This window comes from Polypterus senegalus, chromosome 3, assembly GCF_016835505.1.
Source record: "Polypterus senegalus isolate Bchr_013 chromosome 3, ASM1683550v1, whole genome shotgun sequence".
Taxonomy (NCBI): Eukaryota; Metazoa; Chordata; class Cladistia; order Polypteriformes; family Polypteridae; genus Polypterus; species Polypterus senegalus.
Window position 1 is genome coordinate 214725531 of NC_053156.1, and position 23674 is coordinate 214749204.

Below are 23674 nucleotides of genomic sequence, written 5' to 3' on the forward strand. Positions count from 1 at the left end.
CCTAGCTTCAGAGCCACCACTCCGCCTCTACTAGCAAATGGACAGATAGGGATTTCAAAACCAGTTGGAAGGGAATAGAAAATAATTTCAAAAATAATCTATATTAGAATGGACAAAAAGTGAGAGAAACTTAATTAAGGTTAAACATTTGTTAACAAAAAACTACATAGAAAACAGACCACAAACACCATAAACAATCAGAAGAAAGATCGCCACACACATTCAGTGAAATATGAGTTCATGTTGTAGAATATGCTTCATGGACAGCTTAGTTGATGTTTGATTCATTGGTGGGAAGGGACTGGGCTAATTCCAAGGACCATTGCCAAACAGGAAAGGAAGCGTTTAGCTGATTGAAGCTAAATTAACCATCTGCCATACTAGGCCTTGCATTTGTATTGTTTCAGTCAAAGTGAGGGGCTACTATGGGATGATGGTATGCTACACAAAAAAAAAATATATCTCACAGAAAATGGAAATAACAAAGGTCTCACTTTATATTGGAGAACTTTATTGCCAATGAACACACAGTGACTGATGACACTGATGTTGGAAATAGGGACTGTAGAATTTTTTCTTTGTATATAGTTAGTTTAAGAATGTGACTTGACTTTGGATATTTAACATCATAATTGGGCTAACAGTTCCAGCCAATTATTGGCACTCTTATTGGAAGATGGGGACGTATCCTGATAGATAAAAAAACAACTAATAAATCTATAGCTAATATAGATGGGGGTCATTACCCTCCCATGGAAATTTGGCTCTACACTGTGCCACTCTGCCCCTAGCATGCTCTTTCAAGCCAGGCCGGTCTTCTGAGGAACAGCATCATATTTTTTAACCTAAATGGTACATTAGCTATGCTTTTTTGATATAAGATCTAACAATTTTCTATGTATGTGTCCCCTGTGATTCCAAACACATATTTAATAGCACAAGCCCTTTTTATTATTCTTCCGTTCACGTTACTCCTTAGTTTGGTGTCAAACCAAATTAAAATATCAAACTTGCGAAAAACAACTTATAACAGTCATAGTTTATTTTGGTATGCACAGTTGTTTTGCACAATTGAAGTGTGAGTTATAGGAAAAGCAGAATAAAAATCAATACAACTCAAGTTATAAGCAGAGCTGAAATATTGGAGGTCAGTTGGGATTAGAACAGCCAATTAATTATCAAGTGTAAATCTATAAAGGAATATGATTACTGCTCTGAAATGTTATACAGTCAATAAATATATAAATAAACAATGCTACACTTTTACTGTACAACAAATAACTATAAATAAATAAGATAATAACTTAATCGTAATGCACTTCACCATATACATTTTTGACTACTTAAAGCCCAGCACTCTACGTATTTAGATCTGCCTCTTGGTTTATCTGAGTTAATGTTGCATATCTGTTGTGGAGGGATTTTTGTCAGTGTGTTGCACATTGCACTATATAAAAAAAAATAAAATGTCTGTATACTGTATGGTTTCACTGTTCAGTTTATCTTACTTACTAAAGTCAACATTAAATATATCCCCAGTGCAATGAGCTACAGCCATCACATTCGCCACCTGCTTTTTATGTATGTTGTTTTCTTGGGCTGAAGTAGTCAACAAAATGTAAATGAATCTAAAACATATGCATTTGTTGTTTCTGAAACATTTCCTTAAACAATCATGAGTATATAACCATTGGGTTTACGCAAGTGCACCCTACTGTGACATTCAAAGTTTCCACCCTGTAAACGGGCAAGCATCCCCTGGTTTCATTTATCTTGAGAACGAGGATTTGCTGATGAATTTCTAAAGAGTTCAGTGTGTCATCTGGTACTCCTGAAATGCTGATGCACTTATCAGGACAGACTGCCTCGGGGATAGAGCGAGGAATCCTCATACTGTCATGATTCCACCTGAAAGAAAGGCCAGATTCATCTCTTAATATCATTGGAACAAGCATTTAACAACAGGATGTGACATTTATAAAGCCTGGCTGGACTTTCAATGATTTCTAACAATGATGAGGATATTAAGACAAGTAAATATATGTTTGTAAAATACTAGCAAAAAATACTAAACTTCTGATTGTATAGTTAGAGTCCTCACCTTTGCGGGAAGCTCAAAATATTTAATTATTCTTTCTTCAGAAATATCTATTTACTATCCTATGGATGTAAAATGTGGATTGAAGTGCCAGCACAGAGAATTTTTTACGTTCATAAGTATATTAGAAGCCTATCAATGATGTAATTTTTATATTATTATATTAGCACATTAGTATAATGAAAGAGGCAAAGTGATTTTTAATGTAAATAAAGCATCCAACACTTCAGAGAAAATCATGACAACAATATCCAGCTATTCATTTTATTAACCAGTTTTTTCCATTACAGTGTTACAAGAATTCAAAATGCATCTCCGCACAGCTGAGCACAATGTGCCAGTTCATAAATGGACATACACAGTCCTGCCAGGCCAACTGTATGTAATGTTATCTGCTCTCTTAAAAAAATCCACACAGCAATAAGAACAAAGGTACACTCCACAAACTGTGATTGCGCTCGTAAATTTACTCAGGTCCCTGGAGCTTTATGTCTGCAGCACTAACCAATGTGCCATTCACGTCAAAACCGCATGTAAATAAAGCATCCCAAGTGCAATGTATATTTCTCAGGTCAGTTTTAGGACATTCGCAATAGCTGACTTAGCATATAGGGTTGCTAAAGAAATAAAATATTTTTATTTTGTGAGAAACTAGGAACTTTGCCCCCTGCTCGCTTCCAGTGTACATTTGTGCACACACCCAGTCATGAATAATTAATCCAACTATGCATGTCTTTGGGATGGAAAACTGGAGAATCTGAAAGAAAACGCCGGCACAGACATAGAAACTCAACACATTTAGTGCTTGGGATTCCAATTCTGCCACAATAAGTTTTATTAATATCATAAGTTGTATTATTATTATTATTATTATTAGTTTTAATAAAATAATGTCACTTATAAATGCTAGTAACAGTTTTACTGAACAATATTTTTATACATATAAAATAGATTTATTGTTTCATGCTGCATTTGCATTTGATTAATAATAGAATCCATAAGAATATTTAGTTTAACACAGATTTGTTCAAAAATATTGCAGCTATTATATTTATTCATTAAATGTAGGACTTTGTTATATTTGATCATACTTGTTTCATTGTTTCTCTATCATAATTCTCATTAAAGTTCAGTGCATTATTAAAGAATGAGAGTTTTTTTCCCCAAGTAGAGGAGACCACCCAAAGAAGACACTCCATTTTAAAGAATCCAGCCTTTCAACACCCTTAGGTAGGAACTCATTTCTCTAATAGATTCCAAAGAATGAGAAAGCTCAAGCTAACAACTTTCTTGCATTTTTTTTTTATATACATGATTAACTACTTGTTTAAAGGCAGCACGGTGGTGCAGTGGTAGCACTGCTGCCTCGCAGTAAGGAGACCAGGGTTTGCTTCCTGGGTTCTCCCTGCGTGGAGTCTGCATGTTCTTGCATGAGGTTTCCTCCAGTTGCTCCAGTTTCCTCCCACAGTTTAAAGACATGCAGGTTAGGTGCACTGGTGATCCTAAATTGTCCCTGGTGTGTGTATGTCCTGCGGTGGGCTGGTACCCTGCCCAGGATTTGTTCCTGCCTTGTGCCCTATGCTAGCTGGGATTGGCTCCAGCAGACCCCCGTGGCCCTGTGTTAGGGTATGACGGGTTGGAGAATAACTGACTATTTGTTTATTGGCATTGCTGATGTGACACATTACTAATTGAAAATAGAAGCTCTGGTGTTTCTGGAGCACTAAATATTCTTTATATGACAATGAATGTTTCTAATTTTTCAGAATAATGTTTCAAGTGAGAATTCTGATCAGAATACAAGGAAGGTTTTCAGTAACTTGTAAGTTCCACCTCATCTATTGTGCTGAAAAACTGTAGGCATACCTGAAGGATCCTGAAGTGATACTTTTACTTTGAATGCCCGGTAAAACCTGTTCAAAATTATCTGCAGTGTTCTTTGTGTTTAGAAATTCTTCCAATAATTGGTTTGAAATCTACTTTTAACCAGTTTCCTTGTATGTCCCTGTGCTTTTGTTCAAAGATTATTTTTAAAGGAAACTGTGGGTTTCCAACCTCCTAGATCTCTTCATTTTATACATTTCAGTTTTATAAACCTCTATCAACCTCTTTTTACGTTGGCTTAAAACAGTTATACTCCCTATCAGTTTCTCTTCATAGCTCATACCCTGCTCTTCTGTAATCTGTCTAAGTAGCTCTTCCCTAGAAATTTCTTTAAGTTTGACTTGTCTGCCTTTTAATAACAAGATGAAAACCACACACAGTGTTGTAGGTGAGGTCTCATTTGTACACTATAAAATGTAACCTGTCATATAGAACCTTTCATTCTTATTTACTAATTTAGCTGACACTTTTATCCAAGCTGGCGTTTCTTTGTTTTTCCAATTGGAACACAGTCAGGTAAAGCGACTTGCTCATCATCACAGTGTTGGTAGTGGGATTTGAAGCCACAAAGTAAGAGTTTACAGTTCAATGTCCAAAGCCTTAACCACCACATCCTTTCCATTGTTTCTGAACACTTTCCATTTGTGGAAAGTCCACTTGGATTGTGGAATCTCTCTCTTAAGAAAATTTTTTTAGCTCCAGGAGGAGAACACAGAACTAAGAGTAGCTCAGTGGAAACGAACCGTTTGGTATATATCTCAGTACCATTTATTCAGTATATTACATTTCCATAACACTGTTCTGTGTCTGTTGTTAATTGTTAACATTTGAAATTTAAATATTAAAAAATATACTAACCTCCAAGTCCATGGAGATAAAGAGCGTTGATTTATATCTCCACTTCCGGTGTGTTTAGATCCGTTAAATCCTGTGACTTTCTTCAGAAGCAAGACAGTGTCTTTTTCCTTCACACAGTTGACTTTGCTTGCTTGGACTGTCTCATACAACAGACATTTCAAAACAATGGCCACCAAACAAGTAAACTGTAAAGGAATCAAAACATTTTATTTTAACAATAGGCTAAATTAAATATATTTAAATGTGCCTAGGGTGGCACAGTGGCGCAGTGGTAGTGCTGCTGCCTCGCAGTTAGGAGACCCGGGTTTGCTTCCCGGGTCCTCCCTGTGTGGAGTTTGTATGTTCTCCCCTGTGGGTTTCCTCCCACAGTCCAAAGACATGTAGGTTAGGTGGATTGGTGATTCTAAATTGGCCCTAGTGTGTGCTTGGTGTGTGCGTGTGTTTGTATGTGTCCTGCGGTGGGTTGGCACCCTGCCCAGGATGGGTTACTGCCTTGTGCCCTGTGTTGGCTGGGATTGGCTCCAGCAGACCCCCGTGACCCTGTGTTCGGATTCAGCAGGTTAGAAAATGGATGGATGGATGAATGTGCCTATATAGTTTATAATAAAGCCAAGGGAATATAGATGATCAAAGTTTACCCCGTACCTTTCAAACTGAGCCTAATCATAAAACAATTCATAAAACCAGCATGTCATTGATAAAAGAATAAAACAGCACATATAGTTCTTTGATTGGGAAAAAAATGTAAAAGTTGGAAACACCAATGCATCTTCAGTCTTAAAATCTGTCAATTATCCAACCTGCTCTGTCCAATTCAAGGTGCTGCCAGCTCTGAAATCCACCACACTGCACACTGACACAGCCACCCACTCATATTCAGAGTCATCTTATAAGCTTCATGCCAGTTTTTATTATATCGTACCATTCTGTGTCATATTTTCAAAGCCTGCATAATCCAGGTGCCTATCTCGGCAAGCATAAGGCAGTAACAATTTCCAATTTATTTTTTCAGTTGTGTCCTAGTACTTAACTATATGGCAAATTTCAAAGTGTGCAGGACAGAAAAAAAGCTGTGGTGCAGGATTTTTAGTTTAGGTTAAATTACAGTGTAACAAACTTTGAAGACTCCATACAAGTAAAAATGAAGTGATAGTACATGACTCCACACCATAAGTTAAGTGATTTAACCAAATTGGTCCCATATGAGTGACTGTCAGGGTGTGCGTGATTGATCAGTGCTCCTGCCAGGTTTGGTTCCTACCTGTTGTCAATGTCGATTTGACTTCAACATTGTAGATGGTCCAATGCAGGTGAAGAAAATGGATGAAAGTATGGATGACAAGTGTATTGGAGGAATATGAGTTTGCACATATCAAAAAACATATTGCGAAATAAACAAAATGAAAGAGATGTAATTTCTATGTTATCTTTTGAAGCATTGGCCTTTAGAAATATTCAGGTTACAGTTTTGCTGTTATTCATGTTTAGGATGTCAAATGACACATAAAGCTGAGAATTAAAACACAGAAAGTGTCAAATGAACATTTCAAATTGTGTATGTGGGCACCATTGCTCCCACTTTCACAAGCTAATTCCAATTGCAGAAGCTTCACTGTATGGTTCTTATTGCTGAGCCTTTAGAAGCTCAACGGTTGACTAATGGTCCCTGCTGAATCTGAGTTGCTCTCCCACCCTTCAATTTAAGTAAACCCAGCTGAGCAAACTTTGGTTTTGCAGAGATTCCTATATTTGCAATAAAGGTTTCTTAACTTACCAGGTATCCTCTGCATCTGGACATGTTTGAGTCCTCTTGAACGTTCAATGCAATGTTTTGTACTTGCGTTGATGTAGCTTCTCAGAGAGCTGCAGTCGATTAACTGTGTTTCTTCACCTTCAGCTCCCTCCATTTTATTGTCCTCCTGGTGTGACATCAAGCATCACACAAGATGCTAACCAAGCAGATGCAATAACCTAATTAAGAAAAACCACCAAAGGAAATCAGATGAAGGGGAGATTCTTTAAGTGATACACCTACTAACTGCTGAGCAATGACCTGGATTAGACTTTGTTCAAGTGACATGACCTCAAAAGCAGCCAACAATCATTTTGTGTCCTGTTAGAGTCTTTTGAAGTTGGGGGAACAGTGTTGTTACTGTAAAATGAGAAATTGCCACTTTTATATTTTCAATTACTTACCTTCTTCTTCTTACGTACACCAGTGCACTGATTCTCAAATTATTGCATAGCACAGTTGCACTGCTTTACATCGGAATTCGAGCGTCTTAAAAAAAAAAAGTTTTATTTTCCAATGACACAAACCACATTTCAATTTGTTAGATAAGATCATCAGAGGAGTTGATGATGATGATAGACTTGGTCATGTCTAAATTTTTCTAGGTAAGATGTACTCAGGATCTGAGCACTTCATGCATATCTTGACCACTTTGAAAAAAATGTCTGGATGTTAGTGAACCAAATTAGCATGGGGTGATGGATTGCTTTTATTTATTTACAGCCACAGTCCTTTCACTGTCACTGACCAACAAATCAGGAGCGCAATCTTCATTATACCCTTTATTGGAATCAATGTAATAATGTGAAGCCTATTATGCCTCAAGACCTTTTGAAATTTTGAAATTCAAAAGTTACAATATTTTCTGACCAGCTTCATTTCAAGTTTATGGTGGGAGCTCATTCAAAACAGAAAACAAAAACTCTTTAATAGAGGTGTTACTGGACAAAGTCAAGTACATACAAGGCCCTGGTAGTGTTTACACAGGATATGGCAACACAACAACACAGGTACACGATTTGGGAGGATATGAGGTGCCTGTGATTGGCTGCAGGCAGGGGCACCATTAGGGTTAAACAGAAAGTTTGTCGTGGGTCAAAACATACTGTGTTACTTTAGGGTGATTGAGAGAACACCACATGGCACAGTACAGGATTGCCTGAATCTCCAGTAAATATCGGCTGACCATTTAAGGTCTAATAACAGGGAAAACAGTGAATGCAGGAAGGAGCTCGCGCCTTGAGCAAATGGAAGGCTGGCCCTAATTTAACAACAACAACAACAGCAACATTTATTTGTATAGCATGTTTTCATACAAATGATATAGCTCAAAGTGCTTTACAAGATGAAGAAATAAAAAAAGAAAATATATATAAACATCTAAAAATTAGGCAATACTAATTAACAAAGAATAATGTATGGTATGATGGTCAGGGAGGACAGAAAAAAAGAGGAATGGAGCAAAAAACAAAATCTTAAACATGATCCTGAGCCATAGATGTGAGTAACCATGAGATAGGCCAGGGACAGGGGATTGTTAAATTTGGAGGAACTTGACAGGAGGTGGAGAAGGAAAAGAAATGCTAAGAAGAAGGTAAAGGGGCACACTGGAGTTAACATTTTAATGTATGGTATTTGTCCATCATAATGTGAGCTAGTGGTCAAGCCATCCCATAAATTTTACCTTTTAATCTAACTCTAATCCTTTTCTTACTAGTTTAAGTTTAAAGTTCTGTTAGGAAACTACTATTTTTGTATTACAGTAGTTTCTTCTTCTTCTTCTTCTTCTTTCAGCTGCTTCCGTTAGAGATCGCCATGGCGGATCATCTGTTTCCATACCTTCCTTTTCTTTACATCTTGCTTTGTCACACCCGCTACCTGCATGTCCTTTCTCACACATCCATAAACTTCCACTTAGATCTTTCTCTTTTCCTCTTACCTGGCAGCTCCATCCCTAGCATCCATCTTTCAATATACCCAGGATCTCTCCTCTACAAATGTCCAGACCAATGCAATCTCATCTCTCTGGCTTTGTCTCCAAACCATTCAACCTGAGCTGACCCTCAATGTACTCATTCCTAATACTGTTCTTCATCGTCACACCCAACTATTTACTTAATTGTTTCTCTTTGTTTAACTGTTCATATTCTTTGTTCTTTTTGAATCATTTTGGGTTTAAGGTTTCAAGTATTCAAATTCTACTCCCTGAAATTTGGATAAAAGTGGAGAAAATGTATTTAGCTGTGTGTATGTTATTTTTACAGCGTTACAGTGTAAACCTATTGATTCTATTTGTGAGCCTGTTGTTATTTTACTATAAGTGACTATAACTTGTCAATAAACATGTAGCTGTACTCGAGAATTCAACCCAGACAGTCATCGTTATATAGATAAAATATTTCCGTAGTGTTTGTTATCAAAGATTATGCTCTTGATAAAAGAGCTTGTCTTGATTTTTGAAACTTATGATAAAGCTTTTAACTTTAATTTTACATAGAAACCAAACAGAATGGAAAGTGTTAGTATCAGATACCAAAGATAATGGTATACCAGCCACTTCAACATAGCATTCTTTTTATATATTAGACTTACACTGTAATAATGTACAGTTAATAACTGATTGTGATGTTCAATGGACATCACTCAGGTTGTCTCACTGGTTTTTAATTTACAAGCAATTTGTGTTGTAAGTACTCGGGTTTTATGTAAAATTGAAGAGTGGATGCCCAGCTGGGCTCACATACTGTAAGTCTATTCATTAGAATTTACCATCCCTATTTAAAAATATTTGTACAGACTGTGACTGAGTAGCATTGTGTCTAGAACTGACTACTTCCTTTCAACTGATTCTTTCACTCCACCTGACCCTGTAATTAACGATGAATAGATGGATGGAGTATTTAATCAAAATTCATCATCAGTACTCAAGTTTACTAAATGTTTCCAATGACAAAGCACAAACAGTAAAATCCATTTGCAGAAATAGTCTACAATAAGTTAAACGTTTCATTTAAGTGTCACTGCTTGTATTGATTATTCATCTGCAAATGCATTCTCTTCTAACCAGAGAGGGGTATAAGGTGTTGCTAATAATGACAGCTAAAAACATGAGACACCAATCAGAATAACTACATGACCACTAGAGTTGCATATGCAAACATGCAAACCTATCACAGAATGCATCAGAGCCACAAATAAAACTGGGATCAAAGTATCAAAACTACCGACTCATTACCATTACTTATCAACCAGAGATTTCAAGATGTCAGCCTACTTAAGATTCCGAGGATTAATAAATTAACAGTGAGAGGTCATAGCTGTAGAATGATCTGCCTGCTAATATAAGAGGTGCCCCTTCAGTCTCAGTTTTTTAATCTAGGCTGAAGACTTACTGCTTTAGTCTGGCATACCCTGACTAGAGCTGCTGATTAGCTATGTATACTGCATTTTTGTTTTTAGTCATTTGTATAGAAATGTAAGTAATACAATATTTATAAACTCTCTTCTGTTTTTATCCTTAGTATGTGGTCTACTGTCAGGCTGCTCTGCTGCATGTGGAAAAGTCGTATTGAATAAAAGAGTGTTGCAATCATTGGATAGAAAGATTCTCTCATCAGATTGGATGGCCAGCCCAAACTACACTATAGAAAACCCAGGCACAGGTAGGTGGGCAGATGGCCAAGGTCTCCAGGACAGTGACTTATTTTTGATTTTCTCTTTTAAAAATTTAGTCTCCACTGTTGTCAACTAAACATAGTTCATCAATTAATTAAAAGACAGATTTTGTTGGTTTTCATATATGTTTAATCAGTTTTGGCCTTATTCTTTGTGTGTTTTAACAGATCTGCATTTACACTAATGGTCAAAAGTTTTAGAACATCTCAATTTTTCCAGTTTCTCTTCAAATTTAATCAGTTGAAATTAAATCAATGACCTAAAATGTTGAAACGGTAAGCAGTAAACTGCCAGAGATTTAAATTTAAAGTTTAAGTTAGCAAAAACTGAAAAAAGGAACTTTCAGAATATAACAAATGGGCCTTCTTCATGGAGCAACTAATAGGTTACACCTACAGATGTTCTGCAGAAATTAAAGCAAGCCTAGCAAGTTGAAGCAAACAATTTACACAGGTGTCCCAACTTCTGTTGCTTACTTAAAAACCTTTAGTCTGTCTTAAAGCACAATTGGAATAGACTGTGTCACTACACCTTCTGAAGTACCGCTTAGACAATATTAAACTGGCATAGAACAAATAAACAATGGCAAATAAAAAAATAACACAAGGAATTTTTATGCATACAAAATTTTGTTCAAATGTTTGATTCATCAAAGTGAGCCACCTTTTGCTGATAGAACAGCCAAACTGTAGTAATCCTTTTAATTCAGCATACCATTCACTCTGTGCAAGTCACCAAATCTGCGAAAGAACCGCAGGCCATGACACTTCCTCCTCCATTTTTGACAGTTGGTTTCATACACTGAGGAATCATCCTTTCACCAACTCGACGGCACACAAGCACCCTGTGTGATTTCAAATTTTGATTAATCAGCCCATAAGACTTTCTTTCAGTCTGCAGTAGTCCACCACCGGTATTTCAAGGCCCTATTTTGTCCTTTAAGGAATGGCTTCTTTACTGTCTCTTGTCCTGTCAAACCTGTAACACAAAGTCTCCCCTTCAGAGTAGAAACTAAGACTTGCTTTTGCTGTTAAGCTGTGTTTGAAGCGGTGGTGCTATGAGTTGAATATCACGCATGCAGGTGACCCTCAGAAAGTTGACTTATGATTGATTTGAGACTTTGGGTCTGCCAGATCTCTTCCTATAAGAATTTCTTTCAGTTTTCAATTGCCTTTGGCTTGTGTAGGATACTGTACTCAACTGGCACTTTGATTTTTTTGTGTAATTTCTCTAAGTGAAAGGCCTACACTTATATGGGCGTAATAATGTTCTGTCTAATTTCATTTGTTAATTAGCATTTATTTGCCATTATAACTGGAATTTACAACTTTGTAGGGTGTTGAGGGTATAGCAGTACAGTCTGTTCCAACTCTCCTTTAAGATAAACAGAGACTTTTTAAGTAATCAACAGAAGTTAGGACACCTTTATAAATTGTTTGTTTCAATTTGCAAGCCTTAATTTACTTTAATTGCTGCAGAACATCTTTAGGTTGTAACCTATTATGTTCCAGGTCTGTGTTTAATAATTAGAATAATCTATACTTGTATTTTAACTGAGAAATGTTCACAATGCTCTGTGCCTACTCAGAGAAGAGTATTATAAAAAATAAGTTGTACTCATTCACCTTGGGGACCCTCTGGATTCTGCTGTGTTTAAAGCATGTTATAAAAACCCATTGTGGTAAGGAGTAAAGAAAATGTTATTTAAAAGGAGTTGAATTAACCCGTATTAACATGTTATTTCCAGTTCTGAGCTCTTTCAGTTAACATCAAACTGCTATTTATATGTAATATCCCTCATTCTCACCTCTGTGTTTGAATGTGATGTGATGTGATATCTCTAATTCCAAAGTAGTAATCCTTTATTGTGTTTTGGAGCAACATGAATACTGCTGTGGTCGCTCATTCTGAAGAACTGTAGTTTAAAAGGAAGAACTGGGAAATAAATGGACCAAAAGAACTAGACTAAATATGGCTAAATACTATGTTAAGATCTCCAACTAGTAGACTAAGAGGCAAGACAACATATGTGAAACAATGTTCATTGATCAAAGAACAAAAGAAAAAAGCCCTATCTTAAACACTCTTTCCTAAAATAAGTAGGAAAATGTTCATTGTTTGTTTTTAAATTATTCAGAAACTTTGGCTCTGTTATAATTGTCTGTTCTTTAAAAATGTCCTGAGCATCTGATTCTCTTTAGTTGTTAAGAAATGTAATTGTGCCATTTCTGTCAGGTTTGGTTTTCTTGTACACTGCCATTTTGAGTTGCCATAGTTATGATGTGGTGTTAGGTGCTATGGACACTGTATCTAGAAAAATCATAATTAGTGTAACATCAGACATCTCATTATCAGAGATTTTTGATATCCTTAAAAATCTTATGTGCATGTGTATTTAAATCTTATGCTCTAGATTCTCTGTTTTCAATCTCATTGCTTTGTCTCCTTAAAATTATTCTTAGATTTGTGTTTGATAACGGCGAAGGACAGAACTTTGTATTTGACTTTGGCTTTGGTTTACATCTCCTGTCCCTATATTCCCCTTTTCTCAATCCACCTATCTTAAGGCAAAGCATAACAGGTGCTAGCATTATTACAGTGTCATCTTAAATAACAGCTACAATTGTGATGTGACACATGACACTTCCATAATTGGTAACAGGCACCATTTTCAAGAAGAAAACTACCTTAGGTTAAATAAGTCATCTTTGAAATGATTAAAAATAAGAACAACCTTATTTTTGCAAACCAAAAACGAGTGTAGTAGAATTTTCTTCAAGGGCACAGAACTCAGGAGCATAACAAAATGGATATCTAATGTCAACTGACAGGACACAGAACTGGAAATTCAGATTTACCATCAGAATACTGAGATTGCTATTAGTGGATTGACAGCACTCCTAAGGACTGGAGTTATTTCTGATGCTTTGTAGAGATTATTACAGCCTGGCATATATGTATTAGCTCACTAAATGCTTTTATTTGATCCCTGCTACTAAAAGGTCTGTCACTACTAATGCTAAGTGAACGAAAGGAAGGAGATCTCTTTATTAGCAGCTCTAAACCAAAACTGATTCCTATTAAAATGCAAATTAAGGGTAAACATAGAGAACAACCAAAATAAAAAAATACATAAAATAAAAACAAAAGTTAATGTAACATTACACAGCTTGTTTTTGATTTTGTATAGTACTCTTAACTGAGTGCATGCACAGAGCATGTGATTTTCAGTTAAAATACGTTTTTATGATGCTAATTACTAAATGTAGAACTAGTTTCCATAACAATACAGATTTGTTAAAACACACAAAGAATAAGGTAGAAACTGCTAAACAGATAGACACCAACAATATCTCTCCATTAAGTAGCTGATAACGAGGAGATTAAAATTGTGGAAGAGAAAGTCAATAACAAAGTGTGACACAGTCACAGTCTTGGAGAACTCGGCCAACTAGCCACCAACCCCTTCTCCTGGGTATTCTATAGTGGATTCTGTGCTGGGCTGACCAATGTGATGACAGAATCTTTCCCTCCGATGATTCCAACTCTTCTTTATCGCAGATGACTTTTCTATGTGCAGGAGAGCAGCCTAACAGTAGTGGCACCAAATACCACACCCAGATACTGAAAAGAGAAACAAAATAGATGAGGGTTTAAAATATTGTATTACTAAGGGGCTCTGCCCCCTGCTTGCTTTGCTCGCCAACCCCCGTGTGGGCCCTACGCGCTAGTCATTTCCAGGATGTACTGCTTGCGACAAATCGTGCTGTGCTTTTGCATAAACATGAATATTAACTCTGTCTGTGATATCTCTGTCTTTCAAAACTATTATCGTTGACAATTCGTCACATGTTGGTTTATTATATATGCGAGCGTGATCTTTCGGATTCATATAGAAATCCAAGAAACCTTAAAATTTCGTGTAAAGTACGATACTTTTATATGTATGGATTTGTATCCATTATTGGCTGTAGAATTTCTAATACATCCAATCGCTTAACTCTTTCAATTCTGTGTTGCTTTGCTTCTCCGTGATCATAAATACAAGCATGATTGAATTGTGGTTTATTTGAAATCTAACTTGTAGTTGCTCTGTCATGTCACCTATGTCCATATATTTGATCTCTTTACGCTGTTCTGTTATTTCACCGAGTAATAATTTCCATTTGTTAGCGCTAATGTGATTTTTACTATCAGTTTTTTGAGACTTTCGAATTTTAGTACTTTCATAATCTCTAACCTGCTCTGCATGTGTATCGCACCAACATTTTGAACCTCTTCACGACGTTCTACTTTGTCTTCTACTCTTTGTCTTTTATTTCTGGCCCGCTTGGACCTGTTAGGTTTTCAATTCATCTCTTGGCACAAAGTCTCGTCTCGTAGGACGTGAAATTATCTTTCTGAAAATGTCTCGCCTCATCTCTCTGAAGAAGTCTTGTCTCGTCCAAAGATTTTTTTATATAATAGAGGGACTTATATTTATATTCAAATGTCTAACAAACAGAAATATGGTAATTAAAACTGCTGCCTCTTGTGGTACATCTCTATGCTCTTGAGACCCGCTTTAACAAGTGAAATGACTTACCCACTTAAAACTACCACACACCAACACTTCATTATATATACAGTGACTCTGTTTTCCTCTTGTCAGTTAAGTGCTTGTTGCTCCCTTCTTTTACTCCATTAGGGTTCTGTGTAAAGAGCTTTATACTGTACTCCACCACTTCTGGCAGTGCCATGGAAACACCACACTATGTGCCCAGTGCCCTCGTAGCTTTTAACTTATTTATAAGCACTAATAGACTGAGGTCTCCATGAAAGAGCTCATTTGCTTTATGGCATCCAGAGGATGTTATCATCTGCGATGCTTACCTCTGATCCATTACTTGTTAGTAGGCTAAGAGATATACACTCTGTAAGATTGACGCTATATAGCGCCTGATCCAACACAGATTGGACACGGGAGGGACGTGTAAAATAAAACAAATACTTTTATTTTTCTTTGTCTGTGGGCTACGCCTTCCCCCGTACCCACAGACACAACACAGTCCGAAGCACACAAGTAACACAAGCACTTTCTCTTCCTCCTTGGCACCACCACTTCTCCCTGGCAACCTTGTCCTCCTCCGCCTGACTCTGGCCACTCAGTGGTGGTTGCTGGCTCCTTTTATAGTTCACCCGGAAGTGCTCCAGGTGCTTGATCCCTGAGTTTCAGCTGCACTTCCGGGTGTGAGGAATATGTTGACCATACGTGCTCAGTAGTCCCAAACACAGCGCCCCCTGGCGGTGCCTGCGGGACCCAACAGGGCTGCACCCAACTCCAATTCCCAGGATGCCCTGCGGGAACCCGAGGCACTGCTCCACCCCAGGGAGGTGGCCATCTAGCGTCCAGGGGGAGGTATTGCAGTGTCCAGGGCTGCTCCCCCTGAATATCGCATGCAGGAGCGTCCCAACTGGGTATGGACGCCAGCCGCCTGTCACAATTCCATAATCTTAAGTTGCCTGGCTCCTGGTGTTGAGTAACAGTGCTGACAGCTCCTTGTTCACCAGTTCTCCCTTTTTAATACTGTAGGTGTCCATGAATGACACTTGTACTGGAACATCATTTTGGAATGGGAGGAAATATTGCCACTGGATTCATACAGGTATTAATTGTTCCTAACTGCATACCCACTGCAACAGTCTAACCTACAGCACACTAAAAGTGCATTGTACAGGTTTAGGAGAACCCTAGATGTGATCATACAATTTGTTCTTCACATATTTTAGTATCCAGATTGAAACCTGATCAGAAAAAAATGGGGCACAGAGCAGAATCAATGGTATTGATACTGTATAATTGAGGCAAATAATCTCTTTTAATTCATGTTTAATCTACATGAATGTGATTCAATTTCAAAGCATCATATGTTGAAAATGAAGCATGTATCTAAATAATAGAAATGTGTCAAATATAGGACTTTGAAGGTTTTTAAAAAATATTCAGAAGGGAAATACTTGGTTGAGAGAAAATAGAACAGATGTGGTCGGATAAGGTAGAACAAATTAAGATTTGGTAGCTTCCAGTCAGTCCTCTAAAAGGGGGCTGTAATCAACATGAAACGCAGCAGTGACGTCAAACAGAACAAGCCGAGACAGAAATCCAGCATCAGCAAGTAGGTGGCGTAAGATGAAAAACCAAGTGGAAAAGATCTGGAAGAAGCTGGTCAGGCTGGAAATTTTTTAACACTGGGGACATTAAAGAGAAAAATAATATGACCATAGGTTGAATACAAAGAATGATTTCAGATTTACTAGAAATTAGAAGAAAAATGAAATGGAGGTTATCATTTCAGTTCTGACAGTTCTGAATAGCATGTGTAATTGGGACTGACTCGAGATGAAAGCTTGAGAGAGTTTGTAATGAATGCAGCAACATCAACACAATAGATCTGGAAGAAAGGAGAAGGTTAAAGATCTACGCAGCATGTACAGGGTGTGAAATAAAAGAAGAGGTTCAATAGGGGCATGAAAACAGCAGGTGAAGAAGAAAAATGAAAGAGAAAGCCAAGCTACACCTAAAAATAAAGGAGTGGTTCTTTTGAGTGATGCCATAGGGGGACCATTTTTGGTTCCCAAAAGACCCATCCACATGAGGGTTCCAGGTAGAACCTTTTTATTTAGATCCATACAATAAATACCCATGAACTAATGGTGGCAGATTTGTGAAATACCAATGGGTCAGGATTTTAAAAAGACTTGTTGCATATAATAGCACAGTCTAAATCCAGGTTTTCTTTATCTGTTAGCGTCCTGCTAGGTAGCCTACCAAACATTAAACATTTCTGTTTTTTCTACATGTTAGGATGTTTTTAAAGCACAAAGAATGAGCTTCAAATGCAAAGAACCCTTCCTAGAATGAAATTTCGCTTGTTCAAAAAATAGTTCTGCAAGGAACCACACAACCCAGTAAAGAACCATAAAGTGCCATTAACATAGCCATTATTTTAAGAGTGTGAGACAACTATGAAAATTCATTAAAAACTGAAAAACCATAGCATCTCAGGGAAAATAGTAATGGGGATTAGGATAGAGTTTCTGACTGGTTGACTTGAAGAAGCTAAACTGGGTTGTTTTGCTGCTTTGTGATTAGTGGATTTGTGATTGCAGAAGAGAGAACAGAAAAGAGGTACTAGTGTGAGAGCAACAGGAAAGTCAGCATAGGGGAGCTAGCGATCAAAAAAGCACCAACATAACATTCTCAGACCTGCGTAATCCAGTTCAGATTCACGGGGGCTGCAGCTGCAGCCTGTGTTGGCAGCATTGGACAAAAGGCCAGGACCAACAGTGGGATTCAATGATATATAAGGGCAATAAACTTAAAACACAAAGGATGAGGGATGAAAACTGGAGTTCTGTGAGAAATAAACTCATGAAGATAAAGGGTGAATGAGCAGATTCTACAATGGCAAAGGTTTCAAACCCAAAATGCTTTATCCGTGATGTGACATTGTGAACCAATACTCCACCATACCACCCAACTGAAGAGTAGTTTGGATAAAATGACATGAAATAATATGTAATATTATTATATGGCCAGTAGTGAAGAGCCTTTTAGAAATCTCTGAGTTCATTGCCCAAACACACACAGTCAGATCCATTGACCTCTCTTTATTTGGACCATGTGAGAGTGCTTCTGTACCCTATGATAAGCAAATGTCACTTTTAGGGTAGATCTCTGCCTCACAGCTATTGTTGACCAGTTTATGTCTATCACTAAGAAAAGCCATTCAAGAAACTGTTGGCTGGATGGTAACGTTTAACCACTTATTCTGAAAATGGTCTGTTCTGCTGCCAAAATAGTTCTAATTGTAAATCAGGATAAAGAGACGCCAAAAGAAGTGCAGCTTCATAATCTCTGACATGAGATTCTCATTCGGTGAGGCTTTCAATCTCATTTATTACAAGAAATAAAATGTTTTATAATTTCCATTTTTTTTAATTAAAGAAATCTGTATGTTCACTTACTAATTTCCTAAAAATAATCTTGAATTGAGCTATAAAAATATAAATTGATTAAAATCTTTTTTATTTTTTTTTAAAGTAGTAATATAAAACTCAGCTTTTTGGGCTGCTAACACTAAGCTAGTCTCACCCTTACTGAAAGCCACACTGAAGAAAAAACACATTAGCTTTTCATGTGCTTTGATTATAGACCTTGGTTTTCAAAAGGCACGTACGCCAGCATTCTTAAAACGTGCAATAACTTCCTGAACTTAGGGGGTTTCACTTGTAAAGGAGCAATATATTCCAATAACAAGCAGTTTAGCTACAAGAGTGTAATAAACCACTAGAAAGTGACTCATCAGAGGGACACGACAAATTTACGATAAAAGTTTTCCTTTTTTCTTTGGTATGATTAAAAATTGTAAGTCAGTTGTTTTAAGTCATTTATGAAACATATGCATTCTGTATAATAAAGAAAAAAATGAAGTCTGTGCATCTCTGTTATTTAAAGATATGACGCACATAGCTGATTTTTCTAATTAATTTCTTCCTTTCGTTGACCTTATCCAGGGCTTTTGAGGTATGGCCTGTAAACTCAACAGTTAATGACAGCCACTGTTATATGTTTCAAAATGGGAAATATAACGCAGTTAAAAATCTCACAAATTAAATAAAAAGAGTAGTAAATATGTAATTTTGATTTATTTAAAAATAATTAGATACATTAACTAAAAGAACAAAAAACAACCTAAAATTAACTAAAGAAGGTCACTAATACAAAGAACAACAACAACAACAAAAAGATTAGTAAACAAAAGGAAAACTCTTTAATTGCAAAAGTGAGATTAACACTTAAAATGAAGTAAAAAAAACGAATGAAAATTGTAAAAAGAATAAAAAGAAATTGAACTGAACCTAACAATAATTCCAGACTCTCAAGTTAAAACACAACCTAAGTAATGATAAACTTATAAACAAGTAAAAAATGTAAAAAGTAAAAAAAAAAATTAAGAACTTAATTACGAAACTGTTAAACCTTTAAGAATTTCACAAGAGCCTACTCACAAGGAGAAGAGGGCCAGAGTCACAGAAAGAGAGATCTTCCTAATTGTGCAGCTATAGCAGCATTAGGGTCTCATATAGTAATGCTGTGTTCCATTTGAAGTGAGAAAGTCACTAGTTTGGCTTCAGATTGCGCTGTCAGTCCAAAATGGCAACATACTCCACAAACTTTAGTGAAAGCTGTATTATTGCACTGATTATTAGCACTTCTGTCTCGTTATGGCTCATTAAATCAGTTGTATACACAATACTATGCATCTTCCATCTGTGGACATATTGGTACAGAATTTGGATGTGCATAATGCATTGTTATCAACTGCTATTTATTCCGATGGAGCAATCACAAGAAAGGCTTTCCTGGACATGTCCAAATGGGTTTTCTGAATGTTTTACTGGAACACAATGGAGTGAGGTGTGACATAATTCCCAGCTCCTATATCCGACTTCTGAGGTAAATGGAATGCAGCATAACTGCACAGCTAAGAACTGTAACGCTAGAGAGTCTGGGTTGCAAATAAAGCTTTATCCTCACAACACAATTTAGGGTGATTGTTGGACTACAAAAATAAAATGGAAAGTGAACAACAGTAAGGGAAAGAGTGAACATGACTAAATATAAGGAAAGACATTAGCAGTGACATTATTGTGATCCTACTATTATACTATTGAAACTATGAATATTATTTTTCATTATTATGCTGACTTTGAACCACTTTAGCAGATATTTAAATCTTTGACCTAAACTCTAAGCTTAATCAGCCTTTGAACAGTTTTCATTTGTGAGTCATCCTGTTCCTAAAGTTGCCTCACTCCAATAATATTTATGGAATAAACTCTTGGTTAATATTTTCATTGCCAGTCATCATGTTAATATTCTTGCCTTACTTGTTAATAAACAACTGAAGTATGAAGTACCATATGTCAAAAGTAAAATACTGTATTTTAATACTATGCACCACATAGTATAGATGCTACAGATGCTACAGCACCACCGACTCATGCAGGGAGTGCTGGGAGCTAGAGCTTTCTTCAGCCATGTTGGTTTCCATGGGTGCCACCAGGGGGTGCTGCACAACCTGAACAGCCCTACTATATTGGGCCGTTGCCACGCCTGGAGGTGCATTTGGAAGAAGATCACCTGACATCTGGAGCACTTCTGGGTATCCTATAAAAGGAGCCAGAGTCAAGAGGAGGTGAACGAAGCTTGCTGCCAGGAGGAGTGGAGTCGGAAAGAGACGAGAAAGAGTACTGTATTGTACTGTGCTTGGGAACTGTGGTACAGTGGGAACAAGACAAAAGTGTTTCCTACAGCTGAATAAATGTGTCTTGTGCACTAAACTTGAACTCTGTGTCTGTTGTGTCCAGGGTTTGGATATATATACACATACACACACAAACACATAAAATATGTATATATATGCACATTGACACAGGTGGTCCCTACCACTTTTGGTTGAGAGGGGACACTGTTACTAACACTGTCTTCTTTTTCCTCCTCTCCAGTTCTGACAAAAAAACCATTGATTGGGCTTAGCCCTACCTACCGCACCCAGAGTTGGCCACGCCCCTTACTCCCTAAAGGCCATAAAAGCAGAGGCCAGCAGAAGGATGGCGCCCTTTTGGACTCCCTATGAGATGGAGACCTGAACACCTGGGAAAGTCTATTTTGGTTGTGCCTGAGGAACTGTGTTTTATTTTATGAATTTATTGAAAGGGGTGGTCCAGCAGGTACCCCAATGATCAGTTTTTGTTGCCCTTGATTTGTTCATTGGTCATAACACAGACAAACAAGAAACATTCTGGGACAATTGTCTGAGATCAGTTGTGGACTTGTCAGGTTGATATAATCCATAATGTCTTGAAAAAGGAACATGCTGACTTTCTCTCTTCCCATAATTCTTTCTCTGTAAATTTCTGTTAAACCTAATTTTTCAATCTGTTTTGCCCAAGTGTTCTGCGACATGGTTTTCAATATAGAGAGGTGGCAGTTAGAGGCTGGGAGGCTCATGGTAGGGGTCATGAACCCTAATCTTTATGTCATATTTTTTGCATGTGTGGTGTTCTTTTATCTACTTTTGGGCATGACCCATTTCTCCTGCGTCTGCACAGGGTCCAGTAATTTTAGATCTTATTTACCCCAAACTGTTTCTTTATAGGGCTAGTGTAGGAAGGACCTGGTGCAGATTTGGTATGATTTCTGATAAGAAATTTTTGATTAATGATATAGGTGTCGCCGTGAGTGGCAGCCTTCTCAGCAGCTCCGTGTACAACTTTATATTTCTACCTTTTTCTCTATCTCTCTGATCACTCCTATCACTTTCTTTTATGTGGATTCGTTTCCTGGACATTTTTTACTACTTGGACATGGATTTTTACATGCCGAGACTCGTCTATTCAGGTAGTCAACTTCTAGTGCTGAGAACAAAAGCCTGTGTCAGTCTGGTTCCCTATTTACCTGACGAGGTAAGAAGGCGGTATCGTGACAGCAGAGCCGGCGCTAAGCTAAAAGCTAAGGGGCTAGCGAGGAAGTGGTGATACAAGCCTTCAGTGCCTTCTGTGATCCCGGGAAATGTGAACTCACTACCAAATAAGATCAACGAACTGGCTGCGCTGGTGAAAAATGTCAGGACCTACAGAGAATGCAGTTTGTTGTGTTTTTGTGAAACATGGCTAACAACTAGCATCCCAGATACTAACGTGGAGCTACCCGGGTTTAGCACAGTTAGAGAGGACAGAGACGCAAATATCTGCGGGAAGTGGAAAGGAGGAGGACTCGCTCTTTATGTGAACACAAGGTGGTGCAACCCTGGACATGTAAATGTCAAAATCTCCACTTGCTGCAGGGAAATTGAACTGTTGGCCATAAGTCTGCATTCCTACTACTTGCCCAAAGAGTTTGGACACATCATTGTTATTATTGTTTACATCCCTCCTCACGCGGATGTGGAGATAGCGGGTGACATCATCCACGCCGCTGTTGCTAAACTACAAACACAGCACCTCGAGGCGCTTGTACTGATCTCTGGAGACTTTAACCATGTGAAGCTGGACAAATCATTGTCTTCTCCCACTATGTGGATTGTAACCCCTGGGGAAATAGGACTATTGACCTACTGTATGCAAACGTTAAAGACGCATTCAGTGCCACCCCGCTGCCTGCGCTTGGGAAAGTAGATCATAACCTGGTTCTGCTTCAGCCTCACTACAAACCAAGAGTGAGGGAGCTACCTACAACCACATTCAAGAAGTGGTCCCCTGAGGCAGAGCAGACTCTGAGAGACTGCTTTGGAACTACAGATTGGGATATCCTGCAGGGATAATATAGTGAGAACATTGAGGAGGTTGTTGACTGCACTACTGACTACATCAGCTTCTGTATGGACATTGTAATTCCAGTAAGAACAGTACGCTGCTATGCTAACAACAAGCCATGGATTACAAGTAACATCAAGGGCCTTTTGAACCAGAAGAAAAGGGCTTTAAAAGGCAGTGATCAGCATGAGCTCAAGCGCGTGCAGAAGGAACTCCGAGTCCAGCACAGGGAGGTGAATGAGCAGTACAGGAGAAAGCTGGAGCAGAACCTGATGAACAACTTCTTTAACAGGTTTGACCACCCTAATTCACTCTCACCTCAGAGTACTGCATCCTCCACCCATCCTTCTGCTGATACCAGCATAGGAGAGAGTTTCCTCCCACTCACAATTACAACAGCCCAGGTAAGCAGAGAGCTGAGGAGACTTCGTGCCAGCAAAGCAGCGGGTCCAGATGGAGTATCACCACGACTGCTGAAGGCCTGTGCGTTAGAGCTGGGGAGTCCTCTACAGCGCATCTTCAACCTGAGCCTGGAACAGGGGAGAGTCCAGAGGCTTTGGAAAACATCTTGCATCACCCCAGTCCCAAAGGTATCACATCCTGGTGAGCTGAACGACTTCCAGCCTGTCGCTCTGACGTCACGTGTGATAAAGACCATGGATCGACTGCTGCTTCACCACCTGAGGCCACAGGTCCGCCATGACCTTGACCCTCTGCAGTTCGCATACTAGGAGAAGGTGGGAGTGGAGGATGCCATCATCTATATGCTACACCGATCCCTCTCCCACTTGGACAGATGCAGTGGTGCTGTAAGAATTATGTTTCTAGACTTCTCTAGTGTCTTCAACACCATCCAACCTCTGCTCCTTAGGGACAAGCTGACAAAGATGGGAGTAGATTCATACCTGGTGGCATGGATCATGGACTATCTTACAGACAGATCTCAGTATGTGCGTCTTGGGAACTGCAGGTCTGACATTGTGGTCAGCAACACAGGAGCGCTGCAG

At 38.1% G+C, this 23674-nt stretch overlaps 1 protein-coding gene across 1 annotated transcript; it reads right to left on the minus strand.

The window, feature by feature from the left end:
• Window positions 1–1053: 1053 nt before the first annotated feature.
• Window positions 1054–6763, minus strand: LOC120526866 (interleukin-17F-like). Its single transcript, XM_039749982.1, has 3 exons — window positions 6615–6763; window positions 4841–5025; window positions 1054–1908 (listed from the first exon to the last, which is right to left on the minus strand). Exons 1-3 carry the CDS (start codon window positions 6636–6638, stop codon window positions 1674–1676), a joined length of 444 nt encoding a protein of 147 aa, XP_039605916.1. The 5' UTR covers window positions 6639–6763; the 3' UTR covers window positions 1054–1673.
• Between the last annotated feature and the right edge of the window lie 16911 nt (window positions 6764–23674).